At 41.3% G+C, this 22403-nt stretch overlaps 2 protein-coding genes across 3 annotated transcripts in view; both read right to left on the reverse strand.

Annotated features, from left to right (window-relative positions):
* The window catches only part of LOC135696869 (T-box protein H15), a 433864-nt gene that overhangs the window by 308709 nt on the left and 102752 nt on the right, over positions 1-22403 (reverse strand). The gene's annotated exons all lie outside the window — the stretch shown is intronic.
* LOC135717567 (uncharacterized) lies at positions 11863-20137 on the reverse strand. Its single transcript, XM_065239706.1, has 4 exons — positions 20128-20137; positions 18914-19579; positions 18576-18736; positions 11863-11922 (listed from the first exon to the last, which is right to left on the reverse strand). The coding sequence occupies exons 1-4, from the start codon at positions 20135-20137 to the stop codon at positions 11863-11865; spliced, it is 897 nt and encodes a 298-aa protein (XP_065095778.1).

Genomic DNA, 22403 nt, shown 5'->3' on the forward strand with positions numbered 1-22403 from the left:
CGATAGCCTTCGCTGCAGTCAGCGGAGGAAGGTGGTGAGTAATTTTACCCCATCATCATTACCGGGAGTGATTCCTCTGAAGATCATTGCGTTGAATAACACGTGACGTTTGAGAGAAGTTTCATACCTCCCTGTCTGTTGTTTCCTATGGGCAGAGATACGTTGAAATCTATTTGCACACTGTGGCGAACACAGAGTATCAAGAGTATTTTTGCACGTTGGTCGTTTCGAAAGATTTCAACGATGATGGTAGCGCGAAACGTCTCCGCCGCCAGGAATCGCAAAGATGATTCGCTTCCGTAGTGAGATGCTTTCCAGAGGGCTATAGTATAACATCCGGAAGCAACAACAACAACAAATTCATCTCGTAGTCAGTTCAGCGTAACCACCAACGTCGATCCAACAAGATTATCAGTGATAGACCACCACCAGCAGCAGCAGCAGCAATCAGGTGGTGGCAAACGCAACACCAGCTCCGGTGCAAGCAGCGGGGGGCCAATTCCTCCGACCGTCCCAGCCTTCCACCAATACAGAGCGTGAATAAACCTTCGACCTTGGCCGTGAAGTTCCGCGGCTACTGCTACGCGCGCATACCCGTTGAGCAACAATCACTACTGTCGCGCGCCACCTCTCCACCCCGTACTGTGCCCACTACTGAGATGTGCCTCTTTGCTCGGTGGAGTTTCGATCCACTCGTTCTTTGGTCCCTTTTTGCCCCCTCGCTATAATAGGCGGGCACCTGTACAGGTCGCGGTGTTCTAAAAAAACTACCCATAACGACCAACCCAGTTGTAATGTGGAGTGGAGGTTGTCACGGTCCAGGTGACATTAGGCCTCCACTTTGTGCCGATAATTGAATTATCGCTCGGACCATTAGGACGGAAGGAAGGAAGGAAGTATGGACCGGATTAGATTTTGCGGTGGCGTCGACGAAGGGTGAAGGGTGGGGCACAATTACACGCTCTGCTTGCTAACAATATAATGGACGAGGGAATTAGCATACGAGCACGCACAGAGAGCACGCTGAAATTAGTGTATACCAATCGGTCTCGACGGCATTAAGGTTGAACTCAAATTTGTACCTATACTTCCTATACTGCTGTCGGTGTCGAGGATTTGGACACGTGTCCCCGTTTTGGCACGGCGGCGTGTCACGAACGGCAATTGTCGAAAGAATTAACTAGGAAGCGACATCGGCTGTGGAGATCTGATTCTCCGGATGGTAATCGTTTGTTGTCGAAGGTTTTTTTTTTTACGAACGTCTGTCACGTAGTTCAATTGAAAATTGCTGTCAAGGATTTCACATCACCGGCCGCTGCCGCCGCCGTTCGGTGGTGTTATTATAACGCGCAAAACGGGATATTATACGGCACGTGAGCTACGTGCTGTAAAGGTTTACGGCTAGCAAGACGTTGGCCGAATTCTAATGAGATTCGATCTTAGTTTATGAACTACAGCTTCCCGCGCTCATCGTACGCACATCTTCGAAAGACCAAGGTTTGTGGCACTTATTATGGTCAAAAGTGATGTCTGGTTTTTTTTTTTAATGCGACTCTGTTGCGAATTATTTCACGGATTAAGTGGTATGAACGGTTGAAAAAAGATTCGAAAATCTGTTGCCATAATAGGTCTTTGAATGAAGAAAATATAAATGTCACTTCAACAATACCCATTTCGCATTCAAGTTAATTAAAATTGCTAAATGTCAACGAATTTATCGAAGAATTGACAAACATACTTTTGCAAACATAAATTAATAAATGAACCATTAAAATTTGATAAACGCTCCTTAAAACACACCCAAATGATCCATCTGTGATTTCTATAAGGTGTGAAAACCGAAAATGGACCATGTAACAAAATTATGAAAGATTTTGAACGCTAATAACTCAGCTGCCCCTGAACCAATTTCAATAATTTTAACGCCAATGGATCAGAAATATTTCTACGCATCTGTTCAATCGAAGACTTTGTCATTTTTCAAAATATCACTAATGAAAGTTGCACGAATGTGTAACTGTTGCTTTGATAATTAAAATTATTACCGATTGCCTGCGAAAAGCGATTTCCCTAACACAGCTTGAGCTTGATTGACCGCCCACGGTTGCTACTCTGTTACTGCCAGATCAGCTGTAATTACACAGAGAACCAATAGACGATGCTTGGGACTAGCAATCATCCTCAATATGTAAAAACTGATGATCTTAAATTAGGCAATACCAGCGCCGGCCGCGCTCGAACACAGGTCAAGAAAGGAATGGGAAGGATTGTGTTGACATGACACTCGCTTTGATGGAAGCCGAGAACACCTCTGCACTTCCACGAGGAATCACTGGGATGTTGGATAAGAGGGTTGGGTTTGCTGCAGGGTTCGTTTTGGTAAACGATAAGCTGAATTGATGTCCTAACGATCATATACCGTGAAGGAGCTTGGAACTAAACCCACGGTCTTCTGCTCAGTAAGCAAAAACTTTTGCCACTAGGCAGACGAGCACCTTTTTAATCACCGAGTTGCTGTTATTACCATGTAGTCATATTAACAAATAAAACGATTGACGAATCTTGAATGTGGATGGGCCTGAGATTAGACTCATGATGTTCTGCTCAGTAAGCAAAAACGGTTGTTCTAAGGCCACCGAGCCCCTCATATCACATAATACCGTTGCTCAAATTTGTGTATCCATTCAAACCCGGAACCAACGGCAACAACGAGTTTCGCAAAATACACGATGCACAAGCGATTTTACCATAAATCTCTTTGATATGTAAGGACCTGGGACCGCGTTTTTCTGCTCAGTAAGCAGGCCACTGTAACCGACGATCTTTCAAATCCGAAAACTAAAAACTACGAAAAAGTACTTAGGCCTTCATTAAGTTCCACTTTCACGCGACGTTCAATGACAGGGTCCTATCCAGGATTACATCTGAAAAATCCAAATCTGGCCAACGCCCACCCTAAACCTAAACCTGTTCTAATCCACCTGAAATGACTAACGAATGGAAGACATGGCCTTATGACAACTAAAAAAGCGATTTCCCTAACACAGATTTCAAAGTTGAATTCCATCCGGTCTCACCGCGTGGTGAGTAGTGGTGTTCTCCAGTACACAACGAAAGGCTGGCTGCAAGCAGCAAGCTGCAGCAAACATGAGCATTAGACTGATGCAAAATTTGACTTTTTCGCTCCACAGTGCTTAAATGGTTTCAAATCGGGTCCTGATTAGCCTCTCAAAGTTAAAACTCATTTGGTTAGAAACAGACTTCGCACAAGCCATTTGAAGTTTACATGTAAATTACTATGGGAAATCTCAACTTTTTGTTCATTGCCTTCTAGTCTTTTTCCATATTGAGCTGCGAAACAGTTCGATAGCCATTCTTATAGAAAATTTTCTCAGCTACAACTTTGCTGTAGATCGTTTCTATGTAAAACGAGACAGGAAAAGTTATTAAATATTTAAGAGATTGGTAAACTTATGACATGATCAAGCAGCTGCTCTGTAGGCAACACTGTATTTTGCAGTGTGACATAGTAGCCATGATTTGTGTGTCCTATTCAACGCCCCAGAAACACCAATGTTGCCTGCTGAGCAGTTGATTGAGCATGATCATAAGACATCAGCACATTGAACCATTGATAACTTTCGATCCTTGGATCTATTCAAAAAGAGGTTTTCAGCAAAGTTGGTGCTGGGAAAATTTCCTACAAGTACAGTTGAAAGCTTTTGAAGCAGACCGATATGGTTAATTATTAGATAGACATGAACAAAAATCTTGGTTTTACCATAGTAATTCCCATACAAACTTCAAATGGTTTGTGCCATCTCAGTTTCTCACCAAATGAGTTAAATTTTTGAGAGGTTATTCAGGATTCGATTTGGAACCGTTTAAGTATTGTGGAGTGAAAATTTCAAATTTTGCATCACTCTAATGAGCATCCATAGAAGGAGAAAGACCCAAGTAACCACCAAGCCCGCTAACTACCCGATAATCGCCCTTTTTGCGATATAAGGTAAATATAGCGTTTCCTAACTTTATATCAGTCGTACATCAGCCTTATATTGCAAAAAGGGCGATTACTTGGGGAAGCCGCACCGCTATTGATCGAAATCAGTACCTCTTCGTGAGTCGCTGTGGGCCATCTACAGTTGTGTTCAATATTATAGCAGCGCATGCCGACTTCCATACAAAATGGTCAACTTTGACATGATGTAACGTTGTTAACTGATGATCAATTGAGCTGAAACGTTCGCCACAGAACTATAAATATGTTCAATTTTACGATTACAAAATACCAAATTTTTGGAAGCACCTGCTGAAAAGTGAGACACTAGGTAATTTGTTCAAAATAATAGCAGTTTTTGATTTGAATTTTTATGTACTTCAATTTTTTTAAACATTTTTAACTATTATGTAGGGTAAATGGCTCTAATGTATGGATCTAATATTGGGCCCATCGCCAAAATCTGCTATTTATCAATTGTATCTAGATTAACGCGTCATTGGGACGGTACTAATGGATATTTTTGGTTGCTATTGAAAATTTAGTCGATTGCTGGATTTATGTATGGGCCCAAATTAAGGACACTTAGGCCGACATTACATACATTTCCCCTACATTTGTTAATTGGATGGGGATTGTTAGAATTTTGAGAAATGTAAAATTTAAAATCTTAAAATTGAGCTAAAATGCAAATTATTAGTACTGCTTATATTTTGAACAATTTTACCTAGAGTCTCACTTTCCGGCAGGTGCTTCCAAAAATTTGGTATTTTGTAATCGTAAAATTGAACATACTTGTAGTTCTGTGGCGAACGTTTCAGCTCAATTGATCTTAAGGGAACAAAGTTACAACTTGTCAAAGTTGACCATTTTGTATGGAAATCGGCATGCGCTGCTATTATATTGAACATAGGTGTATGTCAAGCGCGTCATACTAAAGAGGATAAACAGTGAGAACCCCGCTCTCAAATTCCTATTCCTACACAAAACACAAGCTCCTGCTGCAGTTAACAAATAAGATTTATTATGGAAGACCACGTAATCCTACGTCACCATTGCGTACAACCCCATAGGGCTGTCCCTTGTAGTTTTTATTTAAAATTCAGCAATACATTTGTAAAAATTTACCGCTCAACTTCTATAGAATGAGCATTGAAATCGTACGAATTATCCATACAACGTTCAACAATCAATCATAAACTATAGCAATTTATCCACAGAAAATCAAGTTTTTCAAGAATTCACAATATCATGGTGCACGCAAAATCGGTCGCTGCTAAGCCACCGAGCTCCTTTCATCACAACAAACCATTACGACTAACGATCGCTAAAGCCTGGCAACATGAAGCTATTCATATGAAATCGATTTTTCGCGGGTGCCCATCATATTTTTTTCCGGTTTCAGGGTGGCCAGTGAATTTTCCTTTTGAAATTCCCGGTTTTCCCGGTTTAAATCTTGAAAATTTCCGGGTTGGTAATATTCTACAAAAAACGAAATTGAACGCATTTTTAAAAACGTGCTGAAAGGAATTTACTGAAAGGATTAAAAAATTTGATTTAAGAAGATTCCCAAGATTCTGGGCTTTGAAATTTGTGTAGAGTCTGAAACTATTTGTGATTAATAACAATCTTCGTGATGTAAGATTTGGAGAAAAAATAATTAAAATGTGAGATTTTGAAAAAAATTCAAGATCACAGATTTAAAAAAAAAATATTACTTATGAGTCGTGGAGTCAAAATTGTATCGCTCTGAGACTTGGGTTATAACAAATTACAGAAAAATCTATAGCATCTAGCGGATATACCCTGGAATTTAAAAAAAATTTGAAAGAATTCAATGTGTTGATTTCAAACAAATATTTAGAAAGATTCCCTCACAGTTTTCGAAGGAGAAGTTCTGAGCAGAATTCCAAAATTATTCTGACATGAAGTAATTAGAAATTGTTCGATGAATTTGGAGGGATCTCTGTGGAGAAGAATGCAACTTCTAGATAAAATGCTTAGGTAATTTTAGAAGATTTCAAAAGGAGTTATGAAAAACAAAACTTTAAGAAAAAAATCCTACGTGATTCTGAGGAGATTTGTATGGGGATCATAAGGAAAATGAATTTTAAGAAGAATTGCAAGAGAATTATGACCAGAATTCAACAAGAAACAGAGTTCTACACAAATTATTACCAGAACACTCTTACACACTTAGTTTTTTCTACCGAGCTCGGCTGTGCAAATCTTGGCGAAAATAAGTTTCAATGAGATCTCAGCAAAAGTGACATATGATTACTGAGGCTCGAATAATGCTTAGCTGAATCTCAGCAAACAAATGAAATGTTTGCTGAGATCTCAGTAAAACTTTTTTTGCCGAGATTTTCACAGCCGAGCTCGGTAGACAAAAAACTAAGTGTGTAAGAGTGTTCTAGTAATAGATGCAACCCTAGTGCGAAAGATTCATGACAGTATTCCAACAAAATTTCTTTCAATTATTCCAAGGAGTTTCTAAATAAAATTACGAACGATTTCTGCTGTTTTGAATAGAGTTAAACAAATTTTTGAAAAGATTTTCAAAGGAATCAAAGTCTCCGAATAGTTGCAAGAGAATTCTAAGGATTCCAATTAAATTCTTGGAAGGGGTTGCAAGGAAATTAAAAAAATAACTCAACGGTAATTATTACGCGGAGTGTTTTCTGGTTTATTTCAGAAGAATTCCATGATAATTCAGAGCAGAATTCCAAGTTTATTCTGGAAATCATATTATGAGAATTTTGAACAACGAAATTTTTTTTACCTTTGCAAAAACGTAGTTGGCAACACTTTTATCAAACTTGTGTCATTAGTATATTAGCAAATATTATAAATTAACAATATGGTTCACTCTTCTATTATCTCCAAGACACGATTTTTCCCGACACTAGCGGCACTAGTGCCACGAAAGCAAAGACATCTAACACCCTTATGTGATCTCAGTGCCATCTGTTGAGTTCAAATTGAAATTGTTGTGATGTGCGGTTGATTATGAAACATTAGAGGAACATACCACCTACCTACCTACCATAATACCACCTCGATACGGCCACTTTCCAGCGAAAGCAGCCGTCGGCATGTAGTGCCAATTAAAAAATTCACCGTCAGCCAGCACTAGCCACCACAACATTATGAGTGCCTCGGCGCTATCATTCCCAGTAACCGGTTCGGGAATTTTTCCGCCGGTGAAGTTCGTCGTCAACAGCAAAGTCGAGATGCATCTCCACCGGCACCATTACTCCAAGAGACAGTATTCCAAAATTGGTGTGGGGAGGGAGGCGTGGATCTCCGGAGGGGAAGAGAGTGGGTCCAGTCACGAGTGTCTTACACCCTTTTTCTCCTCCTAGAATCCAGCCGTTTCTCCTGCACTAACACACACAGATCATCATCATCGTCTACGACAAGCCACCGTGATGCCATAAAATGCTTTGTATTGCAGTGGAACATACGTGGCTTACACACCCAATATCAGCGAGCTCAAACTGCTCATCGGCCGCATGAACCATCCGTAATAGCTTTGCAGGAGACTGCGTTATCGCACCGGACTTCGCCGAATATAACTACACTTTGCTCCTTGAAACCGGTAGCCGTCGATATTGGCAACAGGGAGTGAGTCATGCAATCTGCGAAGGAGTACCCTTCGAACGCATCGAAATCGACTGCGGCCTCCAAGTTATTGCAGTTCGGATCCATCTTCCGATACCATTAACGGTGGTGTCGATATACATCCCTCCCAGTTCCCAACAATGTCATACCGAGCTAGACAACTTGTTTGTTTGTTACTTGGCGATTTCAATGCCTGGGGCTCCACATCTCCGAATGCACTTGGCCACTTCATCGCTGAGAAATCGCTGACTGACCAGCTGATTATCCTGAATGATGGATCGCACAGTCAGATTGACCCAGCAACCGGTTCATCTTCAGCCATACACCTCTCGATCTGTTCCTAAATGCTCTCGGACACACACCCAGTAGCGATCACTTTCCGATCACAGTTTTCTCACCTGAATACGCACAGGTCACAACGAAGCGAAGAAGATGGCTCTACAATCAAGCGGACTGGACATCCTTTGAACAGCTGACCGCCCAGCTGTACCCCCATGTTTGTCTTTTTCATCAGAGTGTCGCTTAGTTCGAGAACAAGAGCACATTGCTCTCCAAACCTTGTGTTCACAATCCCTACCCTGCCATCCATTTGTTACAATTTGTTGCCCCTAACCTCGAGATAGCCGCGAGTAATCGGCCCCCGATTTACTAACGTTAGTTTTAAGTAATTTTGTAATCTAAACAATGAATATCGGCTCCGCAGAGCTACAGCAAATGAGCCTGGAAAAATAAACGCATTGTTAAAAAAAAAAAGCTGACCGGGTGATAAAATTGGAGGGGAAGAGGTCCATGGTGGTGCCCGGAGATTCCCGGAGCCCCATAGCAGTTCAACAGCGTCGAAAATGACTGAGAGCACTAAAGCGCACCAGAGCACCGGGAACAGATACAGCGGAAGTCCTGAAAAAGTTCCAGGAAGCGAAGGTAGCAGCCAAGAAGGTAATGAACGATGCCAAGTGTCGATCGTGAGAAGAATTCGTCGGGAAAATATCTCCAAGCAGTACTACGGCAGAAATGTGGCAGACGGTCAACACTTTGAGAGGCAAGTGACAGCACAGCAGAGCTGTCAGCAAACGATCCGACGGGTACACGGATAATGCGGAAGAAGTGGCAAAAGAACTGGCTAAGAACTACTGTGACAGATCGGCGACCTCTAGCTATCCTTCATTGTTCCTATTGGCGAAGGAAAAAGCGGAACGGAATCGTGTTGCTTTTCTACCAGACACCAACGATGCATATAACTCGGACTTCACCCTGAACAAGCTTCTGTGGGCAGTCGACAAAGGACGTAGTGTTTCTACAGGTCCCGACTCGATAGGGTATCCGATGCTCCGACGACTTCCTCTATCCGTCAAGACTGCGCTACTAGAGCTGCTCAACAGAGTATGGCACAGCGGTGTTTTTCCGACCAGCTGGCGAACTGGAATAACAGTACCAATCCTCTGGCCGTGCCGCTTTCCGACTCATTACACTAACGTGTGTGTATGTATCGAAGAATCTTAAGGAAACACATGAACTGAGAAGGCGATGAAGAGAAAACAAAAAAAGACGTAACGAATGAAACGTGGTGAAGAAGACGAACAACGAAGGAAAACGGGATGGAAGCTGATGAAGAGGAGGGAAAAAAAAGTAGAAACTGAGAAGATGATGGAGAGGAAACATAAGAAGACCGAGCAGAAGAAGATTAATAGAATTCTAACTGCGTGAAAATCAATGGAAAAGGCAAAGATGCGGATGAAGAAGGCGAACCAGAAGAATATCCGCAGAAAGCAAGAACAAGACACGGATTCAAAGCGAAATAAGAAAATTACGAAGGAGGTGTAAATAAGAGAGAAGCAATTGAAGAAAAACAAGCAAAAGAAGAAGAGAAGACGAATATAAGGATACAGACGAAGCGAAGCGGAATCGCATTTGGAACAAACCGAAAACGTGGCGGATAGTAAGAAACGCACGAAGGCTACGAAAAAAACAAAGATGATGAAAAAAGAAGATAATGAAAAGATAGAAGAGGTAAAGGTGAATTTAATAGAGAAGAAGACGTGAAAACAAAAGATGAAATGCAATTACGATGCAGACGATGAAACGAAATCAGAAGGAGAGGAAACGAGCAAAGGAGACAAAAACTAAGTGAAATTTGAGTTGTATTATAAACACTAACAATCATACCCACACACTATTACACTCAAACATTGAAACAGACACGAATGCATCCACCGGATGTAAAATGTCTTAAATAAACAACAACAACAACAACAACAACAACAACAACAACAACAACAACAACAACAACAACAATAACAACACGATCTGTTTGTGCTTTTCCGGAGAAATGCTTCGCAAAATTGTAAAGAACCGACACTTGCAATACACGAAACTGTTGGTCGAAATGTAAACAATGATTCAGCGTGATCATCAGCTGTTTAAACGTCATCTGAAACAAGCGGGGGTGTTCCAAAGTCGTGCTTAGACATTCTGGGACACCCTATGTTCACCGTTCCAATTTAATCTCAATAATCAATTAAACGTATAGTTTTTTCCGAGTCGTGATGTGTTTGAAGCGTCACATCATATGAATCCATTACATCTGTACATATATGGTTGAGAACAGATTCTGAAGGAGCTGATACGAGATCCACAAACGGCAATATGACTCTCGAAGAAACCTGAGATGAGCATTGTTTGCTTACCACATGAAAGTTTTTCTCGAGAAAATTTGTTTTAGAACCGATTCTGGTGGGCCCGGAATGAACTCATGATCGTTCTATGATCTCCCAACCTGATTTGGATCATATGATTTCCAAACTGGGATGAAGAATGAGATTAGCAAAATTCGCTTTCTTTTTTTCCTTGATTTGTTTTCCGTCGAACTCGGTCAACTGTAAACACTGTAATACGTCAGTAAATATCTTGATAAATAGCTGGTCAAATAACCATTTCGTAGTATTTGGTCAAATATTTGCCAAATATCAGACAAGTGTAATGACTGAGGTAAACAAATATGGCAAATAGCAATATTTGGCAAAACTTAACGAGTCAAATATTTGACGTGTGGGCAAACAGTGAAACAAGGCGGACTTTGTACTACCCTTTCACTCAACCGAAAATTCTTATAAGAAACTGTCAATCTTTTCTAGAAGAGACGATTATTCAACGGTGGTTTCAATGTCATCCTCGATGGAGCAACCCGGGTCTTGTTCCTATTAACAAGATATAACACGTAAAAAGGACTAAGATGTGTTCCTTTGATTACTGATAAATCCTGTTCCCCACGGTTGAAGTAGTCAGGACTAGGGTTCGGTGGTAGATCTTACACCGTAACAGACCACCAAGTGGTGATCTACCCGCGTATCATGGAACAGAACTTATGTTCAATATTCATTGGAATTGAACCTGGAAACCTCCTCACAATCGTCATTGAATTCTCCACAGAACTACAAACACATCTCTTTTTAACAATTACATTGGGATTCTTCCGACATTTGCCGTGGAGTTCTGGTTGAAACTATGCCTAGAATTACTTCTACTTCGCATTTCAAGCTTTTTGCTGATCGCATATTAGCTTATTGCGTGATCTCAACTCAGTATTCTAGATGCACTTCCACGGTTATGAATTGAGAGCATTCGATGCCTGTACCATTTTTGCATTTAGTATAATTGTGTGGCAAGTATAATCATACTCTATGCCCAGGGAAGTCGAGAAATTTTTCAACCCGAAAAATCCCTAGACCGGACCGGAAATCAAGCATGTTCTTGCTTTGTAGCTGCGCCTTTGCCGAGTGAGCTAAGGAAGGCCCCAGAATTCCTTCTAATTTACCTCAAATTGCATTAAAATTCACTTCTGAATTCCCATAAAATTTATCTAAATTCAATGTGAAAGAATCGTGGAAATCCATTTTTTCCCACTTTCCCGGATCACTGCTCACCCTGATTTCGTCGCTTCCATCACATCTCACACACCCACTATCACTACAATTCCTCCCCCAGTCATTCATGAGCCAACATCTGCACTCTGGTTCGTTTCAAACCACGCAAAACAAACCGGCAGACAACCATTGATCAACTATCAACACCCTCCAAACCGCAGCAGCACATCAGCGATCATCGCCCGGCCCAACCTCTGCCGTGAGATGTTCGTAGCCACGCGGCCTTCAAGGTTGAACAATTCCGCCGGCTGATGATCGTGCTTCTTCGTCGCGAAGGTGAAAGTCACTTACCCGCACCCGGTCCGGTATAATCGTGATTCAAAAGTTCAACAACAACGTTACTAGCATTACCGTTAGGGTCATACTCCAGTGACGTACCTGTAATGGACAAAGAGAGAGAGAGAGAGATTGTAAGGAAACATGTTTAGACAATCTTTGATGAGTTTCTTGTACATCTTGATCGTGCAGATAACTTCCGCTTGATCAAAAGGCAAATGAAGTGGGCCGCCGGGTGGTGGGCGCGTGCGAAATTAATCAAGCGATCTCCCATTCAACTTTAAACAGCTCTCGTGAGGCTCTCAGAGACCTCAACAAGTTACTCTCGTAGAGACTCCCGAGAGCAGCCGCCGCCGAATGATGCGTGGAGAATGGAAGAAAAATAAGGAAATGATTAGCGCGGGCGCACGCGTTCATGCTCCATTCAGCACAGCCGCAGAACACAGAACTGGGTCCGCAGCGTCGCGAGCAATTTCAATATCAAGCCGATGTCCTTCACCTTTTGTTGCGGCAAACTGACGACGACGACGACGACGACGCGACTGGTTCTGATCATGTACTACATTACTTTGTAGTGCCGTACCTAGCTATATTCGTCGATAAGGTGAGCGCACACTTTGCACATGTGTGAGTAATTGCTGAAATTATGGGTGATTAATCGATCGGTTCGGTGATCAATTAGCGGATCGGACGTGGCAGTGGCCTAGTAAATGGAAGCGAGCAAGCTTAGGCCGAACCAATCGGTAATTTTGCGCGGAAAATTGTTCACCGCAACTGATCCGGTTGTACAAGGGATTTTTAAAAAATATTTGGATTCCCCCGCGTTCTGCGGGAGGGTCAAGTGGCGATTAAATTTGAGAGAGATTAGGAATTCCATACGGGCAGGTTTGAATTTGTTTGTTTACAAGCACGGGGTATTCATGACACTTATAAACAAGACCTTCAGTGGGTTCTCTCACGTGAAACGTGACACCAATTATCTACAGGGATTTGCGAACATAAGGATAGCCATTCGTTACAGTCGCACAATGGACCGATCTAAGAAAAAATACGTCAAAACCATTTTTATTTAACGTCGGTCTCTGTTCCGTAATCGTGGGCCGATCATCGCCGAGCGTTGATTCCCAATTAGCGGTTAATCACCGTAGGCAATCTTGTTCCAGGAAGGTGATCTTCACTCCTGGATCTATCGAACCCATCAACACATGGGCCGTGACCACCGGATTTACTGCCCTTCCGAAGGAAGACGTGACCAGAGATTTTTTTTTACCAGACCTCCACTGGAATTGAAACCAGACACTCTGGGGTGGAGGGGGGGAAACAGCTCATCTGGATGAGCGGTTCTGATCCGTCCAGCTCACTAAGGGGTGCCAATTCTTTTGAACAGCTCTTCAGCTCACATTTATTTAATAGATGTTTTGACACAAATTCAAAATCCAAAATGAAAAATCGGAAAAGAAATAACGGGTGTCCACCAAAAAATTTAAATGAAAAGAAAGGGGTCGGTAAAAAAAACACCAGTGATTGTTATTCTTCATATGAAGGGTTAACTTAAGTCTTCAAACTGAGCTTAGTGAATATTGGCATACACGGACCGTAGTCATTGATATAGGAACATGACCGTTGGACGGCTGCCACATCGATTTTCCGGATGCAGCTTTTGATCCTGTTGGTGAGTTGCTTGGTGTCCTTGGCCTTCCAATTATCCTTGTATACCATGGAGGTCAATAGACCGAAAAACTCCTCGATAGGACGGCACTGCGGCAGATTTGTCGGATTCCGGTCTTTTGGCACATATGGTATATTTTGGCTTTCCGCCGTATTTCCAGGTTATACAGCCCGCTTGGAAGTTTGCTTTTACCGTTGATGCTATCTTAGTAGGCGCATGAGGTATTACGCGCGCATCTTGGTTTACGCGGTGGCTGTTCAATCCATAAGTGACGCAGTGAGTCCTTAAAAAAAAAAGTCCCGCTGTAAGCGATGGATTGATTCAATGGTTTAGACTTGTGATATCAGTGAGCTGATGAGGTGCGGTTCCTAAAAAAATTAGCTACGGGTCATCAGCTCACTCTAGTGAATCGGGTCTTTAGAACAGCTCGAAAACGATTCGCCCATCTCTAATCTGGGATGAAGAAGCAGTACCGTAAAACGGTTCCACAGCGTTCAATTTTTGTTTCATAACAATTCGTTTACATGAAATTGTTATTAGATAACCTTACAAACGATACATTTTATCACTCTAAATTTAAAATTTTGTGGAAGTGATAAGTTTCACCTGTTCCTAAGCATCCTTATTCTGGTGCTGTGTTCGACGCAATCAATTATTTCACTTAATTTTCAGTCGCTGGATCCGAATCCGAAATCAGTTTTCTTAAAAATTAACTATTTCGTATCATATTCATGGTTTTATGTAATAAAAACTGATGTTAATTGCCTACATTTAGGCGAATTTTAATTTTTTTGTTTTTTAGATCAACAACTTTTTTTTTAAATTTTCACCAGATTCTTTTTAGTGAAAACAAATCAAGTATGAAAACATCCTCTGAATGTTGCTTGAATGAAAATACTTCTAAAAATAAACCAAACATGTGCTTCAACATCTAATTTCGTACATTAGAAGAGCATTTGCTAGTAAAGGGTGTCCACGATGAAATTGCCACACTATGAAATTGCTCTAACTTTTTAACCGTTGGGTAGAATTTAATGAAAATTTGGGTGGATTTAGTTCATAGTGCATTATTTACATCCTGCAAGTTTTAAAGTCCTGTGATCAAAACTCGCGGAAATGGAGTCGAAAGAACAGCTCGTGCGTGATAAAATCTTGCGCATTCATCACGAGAACAAGGATCTCTCGCATCGTTCCATCGCTAAAATGTTGGGAATCGCGAATTCCACGGTGTCGCGAGTGATTAAGCGGTTCGAGGAACGGTTGACCACCGATCGGAAGCCCAGAAGTGAAGGAAAAAGTATTCCGTACAACACCAAAAATCACAACCGCGTAGTTGGGGCCTTCAACCGAAATCCGAACGCCTCCGTTAGGGATGTGGCTAAGAAGCTGCACCTAAGCCGAAGTTTTGTCCAGAAGGCCAAAACTAAGGCTGGGCTTCGAACGTTCAAGGTACAAAAGGCCCCTAATCGCGACGAGAAGCAGAACAAGTCCACCAAAACCCGTGCCAGGAAGTTGTACCTCAACATGCTGACGAAAGTTGAATGCTGCATCATGGACGACGAAACATATGTGAAAGCCGACTTCAAACAGATCCCCGGCAACCTGTTTTTCATGGCCAAGGATAAGTTCAGCGTTCCGGAGCATGTCCGCACTCAGATGATGTCCAAATTCGCGAAGAAATTCCTGGTTTGGCAAGCCATCTGCACGTGCGGGAAGCGGAGTGCACCTTTCGTGACCCAGGACACGATGAACGGACAGGTGTACATAAAAGAGTGCCTCCAGAAGCGGCTGCTTCCTCTCCTGAAGGCCCACAACGTCCCAACAATCTTCTGGCCGGATTTGGCCTCATGCCACTACTCCAAGGACGTGCTGAAGTGGTATGCGGACAATAAGGTCAATTTCGTGCCGAAAATGTTCAACCCTCCCAACACTCCGGAGCTCCGCCCCATCGAGAAGTACTGGGCGATTATGAAGCAGCACCTTCTTAAACGACCTAAGGTAGTGAAGACAGTCGAGGAACTGAAGAAAGTATGGGTTTACATGCAAAAAACGGTTGATTCACAGGTTGTGCAGAATCTTATGGCCGGGGTTAAGGCCAAGGTGCGGGCATTTGCGTATGGACTGTAAATAAAATACGAGTAAAATGGTAAAATGAAGTTTAATAGTTATTTCTCAATCCCTGAAAATTTGATGGCAATCGGATGAAAACTCGAATTTTGCGAATCAATTTTGTGTGTGGCAATTTCATCGTGGACACCCTTTACAGGTAGGCGAAATGGCTCTAATGTTGGCCTATGGATCTAATATTGGGCCCATGGACATTACATCCATTTCCCCTATCTGAGTTATTTGTGCCATATGATTTTACATAGTGCTTTCCCGATTTTGTCAGCCTGCAGATATCACTAAATTTTTGAGTTTTTAAACATGGATTCTCAAACTCTACGCTATGAATAATTGTTATTCTTACACTGCGCTGTAATGTGAATGTTAGGGGAAACGGGGGTTAAATGTGCATACGTGGTAAAATTAACAATTGACGATTTTAAGTGCTTTTTCATTCAAATATCAATCAATTCAACGCACAGGTCTTACATCCAATGTACCTTTTACATTTAATTCATTTACTTTAATATAATATATTCCTACTAGGAATTATTAATTTTGAATTGCTGTTTGCTGGAAAATCATTTTTACCACGGAAAACCTGTTTCTTTTTTGCAATTGTAAAAAAACATTGCTTCAATGTCAGAAACATTTATGATTAGAAAATAAAAAAAGAGCAATACATATTGAATTGTACAGAAAAGTTTTGATTGACTTTCAATTTTCAAGAGATTTCGTCATCGCAAATTCTCGAATTCAACGGAGATAAATAACATCGTCAGTTGAAAGGGACAATGCTTCAACCTAATCAGCCCTATCAGCGTTTGTTTTGGATTGTCGGAGAGGCAGTTCGGATTCCGGAAAGGGAGATCAACGGTGGATGCAATTCGGACAATGGTCGAGAGAGCCAAGAAGTCGTCCAAACAGAAGCGCAAAGGAGATCGATATTGCACCGTGATAACGAATGATGCATAGAATGAGGGTCCCTGACTACCTGTGCAGGATTCTCAGGAGTTACTTCCAGAGCCTGGTTCTGGTCTACGAGACAGATATGGGACAGAGATCGATTAGAATCAGAACGGGAGTTCCACGATGACCGACTAAACTTCAACAGCCACGTCGAATATGTCTGTGAGAATGCTTGGAAGGCCATCAATTAATTAATTAATTTAGCTTTATTTAGGAGGCTTTCAGCCGGAAGGCCATCAACACAATAGCTAGAATCATGCTGAACAACTCTATTCCTAGCAATATCAAGAGACGTCTTCTGACTAGATACTGAGGTATGGAGCTCCAAACTGGTTTGCAGCACTGGAAACGAAGCAGAACCAAAGGAAACTGAGCAGTACATTCTGGCTCATAGCCATGCGCGTCGTGAGTGCGTACAGCACCATCTCATCGGAAGCAGCGAGTGCTACAGTCGGAGAGAAGCCGGTAGAGTATGGAAAGTGGTGAAAGCGGAGTCTTGGGCAAAGTGGCAATAGGAGTGGAACACGGTGGATAACGGTAGATGGACACATCGGTTATTACCGATTCTTTCGATCTAGGTGAACAGAAAACACGGAGAAGTCAACCACCACCGGACGCAGTTCCTGTCTGGCCACGGTTGCCTCAGGGAATACCTGCATCGGTTCGGACACGCAGCGTCACCCCTCTGTCCGGAGTGTGGCAACGTGGATGAAACGCCGGAGCATGTGGTCTTCGACTGTCCAAGGTGCGAGACAGTGCGAAGGGAGATGCCTGTCGTCGATGAAATGTGTCCAGAGGAAGGCACTTGGAATGGAGAGAGGAGCAGCGATCTAGCAACTTCAGCTAGCACTGAGAGTATGAGAAGTGCCAGCCCCCTCGAAGTAGTCGCTTCAGCGTGGTCCCGGGGGGATCCAGGCAGAGGAGAGAGTAAGGAATGAGCTTTAGTGGAGCTACACTAGGCAACTAGTGGATACCACCCCGTGCTAACTTCAATACAGGTCTGGCTTTTTGACCCACCCACCACCCCCCCTCCCGATATTCTCTGCTTTGAAAGTTGATACATACCGTGCCGATTCAAATTTCGGACACTTAAACTCGAATTTCGGACACTTTTAAAAGTTGATTATCTCGGTCGAATATGATCCACATGTCTTGTAAATTTTAAATTTTTTTGACTAGTACCCTCCACGATCATCTAACATTATTACTTTGTTTCTAACTGGATGTAATATTTAATTAAAAATGAAAGTGTCCGAAATTTGAATCGTCCGAAATTTGAATCGTCCGAAATTTGAATCGGAACGGTATTTCATTATCGTCAAAGGAAAATTGATTCAATAATTCTTATTATTTGATGGTTTAGAAGAGTTCTTACAAATAATAGCCATATGTAGGACAAAGTGGGGTAAAACGCACCCTGGCGTTATATAATCAATAGCGTTTTTTTTCTCGTACTACTAAAAGACTAATTAATATAAACAATTTCCCAAATGACTGTTCTGCAGCTCTTCTAGTGATTATGGGTGAAACTCCACTAAATTTCTTTTGCAAAACACGTAAATAAGCGCTGTTGGTAATATTATCCCATAGCACCCAATAGCAGGATTTCATTATTCTCTAATAGTTTTGATCCAAAAAATAATGGGAATTTTTTTCCGATTTGGTCAGTTTCCCGTTTTTGTCAGCCTAAAATTTGAGAAGGGACTGACAAAATCGGAAAAGCACTGTATTCAAGTTTACCGATAAAAAGTGATCAACTGACCCCCTTTTTACGGTAACCTTTTTGACATTTTAGAGGTTAGTTGTCTTCTAAGTAGATTTTTTGTTAAGCTAGGATTACACAACCAAATTCTAACTTTCTTATTTTTTTTAGATAATAGTTTCATGGCCTCATTAAATTTGTAGAAATATTAATTTTATTATATTTTCCTGACGATCCCACATTTCATAGATAAAGATACATAACTGGTTTTCCGCAAGAAAAACATAAAACATTTCTTGAGGTATTTACCATTCTATTCCTCGGAGTCGAAGTCGGAGTCGAAGTCGAAGTCGAAGTCGAAGTCGAAGTCGAAGTCGAAGTCGAAGTCGAAGTCGAAGTCGAAGTCGAAGTCGAAGTCGGTGTTGAAGTCGGAGTCGAAGTCGAAGTCGGAGTCGAAGTCGAAGTCGAAGTCGAAGTCGAAGTCGAAGTCGAAGTCGAAGTCGAATTCGAAGTCGATGTCGAAGTCGAAGTCGAAGTCGAAGTCGAAGTCGAAGTCGAAGTCGAAGTCGAAGTCGAAGTCGAAGTCGAAGTCGAAGTCGAAGTCGAAGTCGAAGTCGAAGTCGAAGTCGGAGTCGAAGTCGGAGTCGAAGTCGAAGTCGAAGTCGAAGTCGAAGTCGAAGTCGAAGTCGAAGTCGAAGTCGAAGTCGAAGTCGAAGTCGGAGTCGAAGTCGGAGTCGAAGTCGGAGTCGAAGTCGAAGTCGGTGTTGAAGTCGGAGTCGAAGTCGGAGTCGAAGTCGAAGTCGAAGTCGGAGGCGAAGTCGGAGGCGAAGTCGAAGGCGAAGTCGGAGGCGAAGTCGGAGGCAAAGTCGGAGGCAAAGTCGGAGTCGAAGTCGAAGTCGAAGTCGAAGTCGAAGTCGGAGTCGAAGTCGGAGGCGAAGTCGGAGTCGAAGTCGGAGGCGAAGTAGGAGGCGAAGTCGGAGGCGAACTCGGAGGCGAAGTCGGAGGCGAAGTCGGAGGCGAAGTCGGAGGCGAAGTCGGAGGCGAAGTCGGAGGCGAAGTCGGAGGCGAAGTCGGAGGCGAAGTCGGAGGCGAAGTCGGAGGCGAAGTCGGAGGCGAAGTCGGAGGCGAAGTCGGAGGCGAAGTCGGAGGCGAAGTCGGAGGCGAAATCGGAGGCGAAATCCGAGTCGGAGTGTTAATCGGTGTCGGAGTCGTAGTCGAAACCGAAGTCCGAGTCGGAATCGAAGTAGGAGTCGAAGTTGGAGTCGAAGTCGTGAATAATTTCAATACAAAGTAGTGAATAATTTTAATATAAGCTATCGTTTATTTCGTTAAATATTGCGATCAACTTCATTAGAAGTTGTGACCAATTTTGGTTTATAGAAATTACGACCAATCTTTTTTAAAAGTTTGACGGTGGAGTTTGTTATCTTTTTCAATTAATTTCATTAACAGTTGCGGCTAATTGCTGTGATAAAAATAATGATCATTTTATTTGGAAATTGTGGCAGGTGCTCATAGAAGACATGTCCATTTTTGTTTAAATTAATGAAAAGTTGAGTTAGACTCTGAGAAAATTTTCCATTGACCATTTCTTTGACCAAATTCGTTGGAAAACGTGGTTTGAAAGTAGTGACCGATTATGTTATAAGTTGGGTCGAATGCATGTAGGGAAGATGTACCAGTTATAGCTTAATTAGGGTCTGTCACCATTATATGGAAAAACGCAAACTTGACCTCATGAAGCGAGAACATCCATTTTTTGGTTTCATTTGGGGTCCCAAACAACTGTGCAAAATTTGGTGACGATTGGTTATGACTCGACTTCCCACATTGCGTTTGAAATTATTACAAGATATCCTACATTTTTGCATTTTAATCCCTATCGACCACAATTTTGCTAGAACCATGCGATTAACCACGTCCAGGGTTGTTACAAGAAATTTGAAATTAAATCCACGTCAAATCCACGCGGGCTTTATATCAAAATCGCGTAAGTCGACCGACATTAGACTTGCGCCCAGGTTCAGACGAAAACAAGAAATAACCTAAGATATATGATTGCAGGAGGACCACAAATAAAGTAAAGGAGACTTCTGTCAGCGATAAACGTTATTGTTTTGTCAATGATATAACAAGCACTTATTTTATTGAATGTATGCATCAAAACACTAATAATCTTCATTAGCATTAATTTTAGCCAATTTTTACTTTTCTTATTTTTCCTCCTGCTCAATGTTATCTTTTGCTTCAAAAGAAATTTTAGGAATGATGTTTCTGGATTATTGGATGTCATTGTTCTGATTTCTTTTTCCATCAAATTAAAAATATCTTCTTTTGCCTTTCTTTTCTTTCCGATCTCTTCTTCTTGTCTTTTAATGTGGTGTCTGACTAACTTCCTTTCTTTTTCCTTCTTTTTCTGAGCTTCCATTAACCTTCGTTCTTTTGTTCCTGCTGAAGCTAGTAAGATTTCCTCGCGAACTTGGCATTCAAAATGAAGTCCTTCGAGACAACAAATTTGGTTACATCATTATCAAAAAAATGCATGCCACTCAAAATATTTTTACGGTCATTGAAATACTGTTCACTAAGTCTAGTTTTGTTCTCTGGCATCAAATGCTTGGATAGTGAAAACTTCCTATAGACTTCTGCATTGGAATGCGATGCGCATGTTACAATGTTAAACAATGTGCTGAGTTCTGAGAAACTTCCATCTCGAAATAGAGGATCCAGAATTTCCAAATCACAATCTGAATCAAACGTTTGACATGCCAATTTCACACTTGCAAGTACGAATTATTCGTGTATCTAAGCTTTGTATAATTTGAAATCAATTATTTTTGGCTCAACGGACGATTTCCTTGATGGAATCCTTATTAATGATCCTGCGAACCTTGAAGTTACTGACAAATCGAACAAATTCATTGGGAACATCTTGGGCAAACAAATACGACACAAAAGATTTCGTGTGTTCTTTGACATTCTTATTGAATTAAGATGATTTGAATTGATGTTCAGCAGCATCAAGTATGGATTTGAAAACAGTAACTTCTGAATCCCAAAGAAAATTGTCTTCTTTTAGTTTTTTTTTCCTGATAGCTTCTGTTATTTTTCTTGGACTGTAAACTCTTGACATCATAGTGACCAAAAATGAATGAATCCTATCATATATGTTGAAAAGAATAAACTCATTCGTCTCAAGAAACTTTAGCAAATTTTCCGTCTCTTCTGCTGATCCTATCACAAAAAGAACCTGCTCTTTGATATCCGGTAGCAGTAAGATCAACTTGATGTACTTAGTTACCAACTCAACATCAGTCAGAGCTTTTGAAGTGGTGGAACTATTTAACCGCCCTGGCCCTGAGAATATATATTACCCTGGCAATGAAAATAAACAGGCTCACGGTAGTTTACTCATTCTTTGAATATGTTTTATGTTTAACTAATTGTTGGTATATTAGTATGATAATCAAATGGAGACTTATAATTAAAAAAATATTATAAAAAATTCAAACTTTATTGAACAAATCCGCGCCATAAATAGCAAATCCGCGTCAAATCCACGCCAGAGAAAATCTGATAAGCAAATCCGCGAAAATCGTGAAAACCGCGAAAATCGCGAAATCCGCGTTGTCGTGACAACCCTGCACGTCTAAGGAAATACGCTGCTACAATGTATCTAAAAAAAAGTTATAGCTATTCAAATAGCTACATCTCCTGCCAACATGAATTGCTTTTTTTGAAAAAATATACCATTATTTTAATTTAATTCAACTTAATTTAATACAGAGCTTTTTTATGAGGATTTGAATGCCTATCCCAAGCAACATTGCAAGTTTTATCGCGGTTTTATAGCATTCTACAAGCCTAAATCATGGTCTACAGAACCCTCATAAAACCTAAATTGTTACTTGGGATGTGCTTGTTTACGACACGAATCATATTCTGGTAGTTTGGGGCGAAAATAAGGGTTTTTATGTCTTGACGTGCCAGGAAAACATAATTTGTCTCTAAAACTTTATATCAAACGTCCATTGATCAGAAGTGACGTTTTCGTGCCACAATATTTTGAAAAATTTCAAAGACGCCATTTTTAAAATTTTACAAGGTCAAAAATGGCGGAATTGTAGCATACATGTG

This window comes from Ochlerotatus camptorhynchus, unplaced genomic scaffold (genome assembly GCF_037179485.1).
Source record: "Ochlerotatus camptorhynchus isolate MF236.1 unplaced genomic scaffold, CSIRO-AGI_Acam_v1.1 ptg000062l, whole genome shotgun sequence".
NCBI lineage: Eukaryota > Metazoa > Arthropoda > Insecta > Diptera > Culicidae > Ochlerotatus > Ochlerotatus camptorhynchus.

Coding starts and splice junctions, on each gene's coding strand:
- LOC135717567 (XM_065239706.1), bottom strand. Junction 18,737..18,913: donor TTCGACTTCGACTTCGACTT/CGACTCCGACTT, acceptor CTTCGACTTCGA/CTTCGACTTCGACTTCGACT. Junction 11,923..18,575: donor CGACTCCGAGGAATAGAATG/GTAAATACCTCA, acceptor TGTCCATTACAG/GTACGTCACTGGAGTATGAC.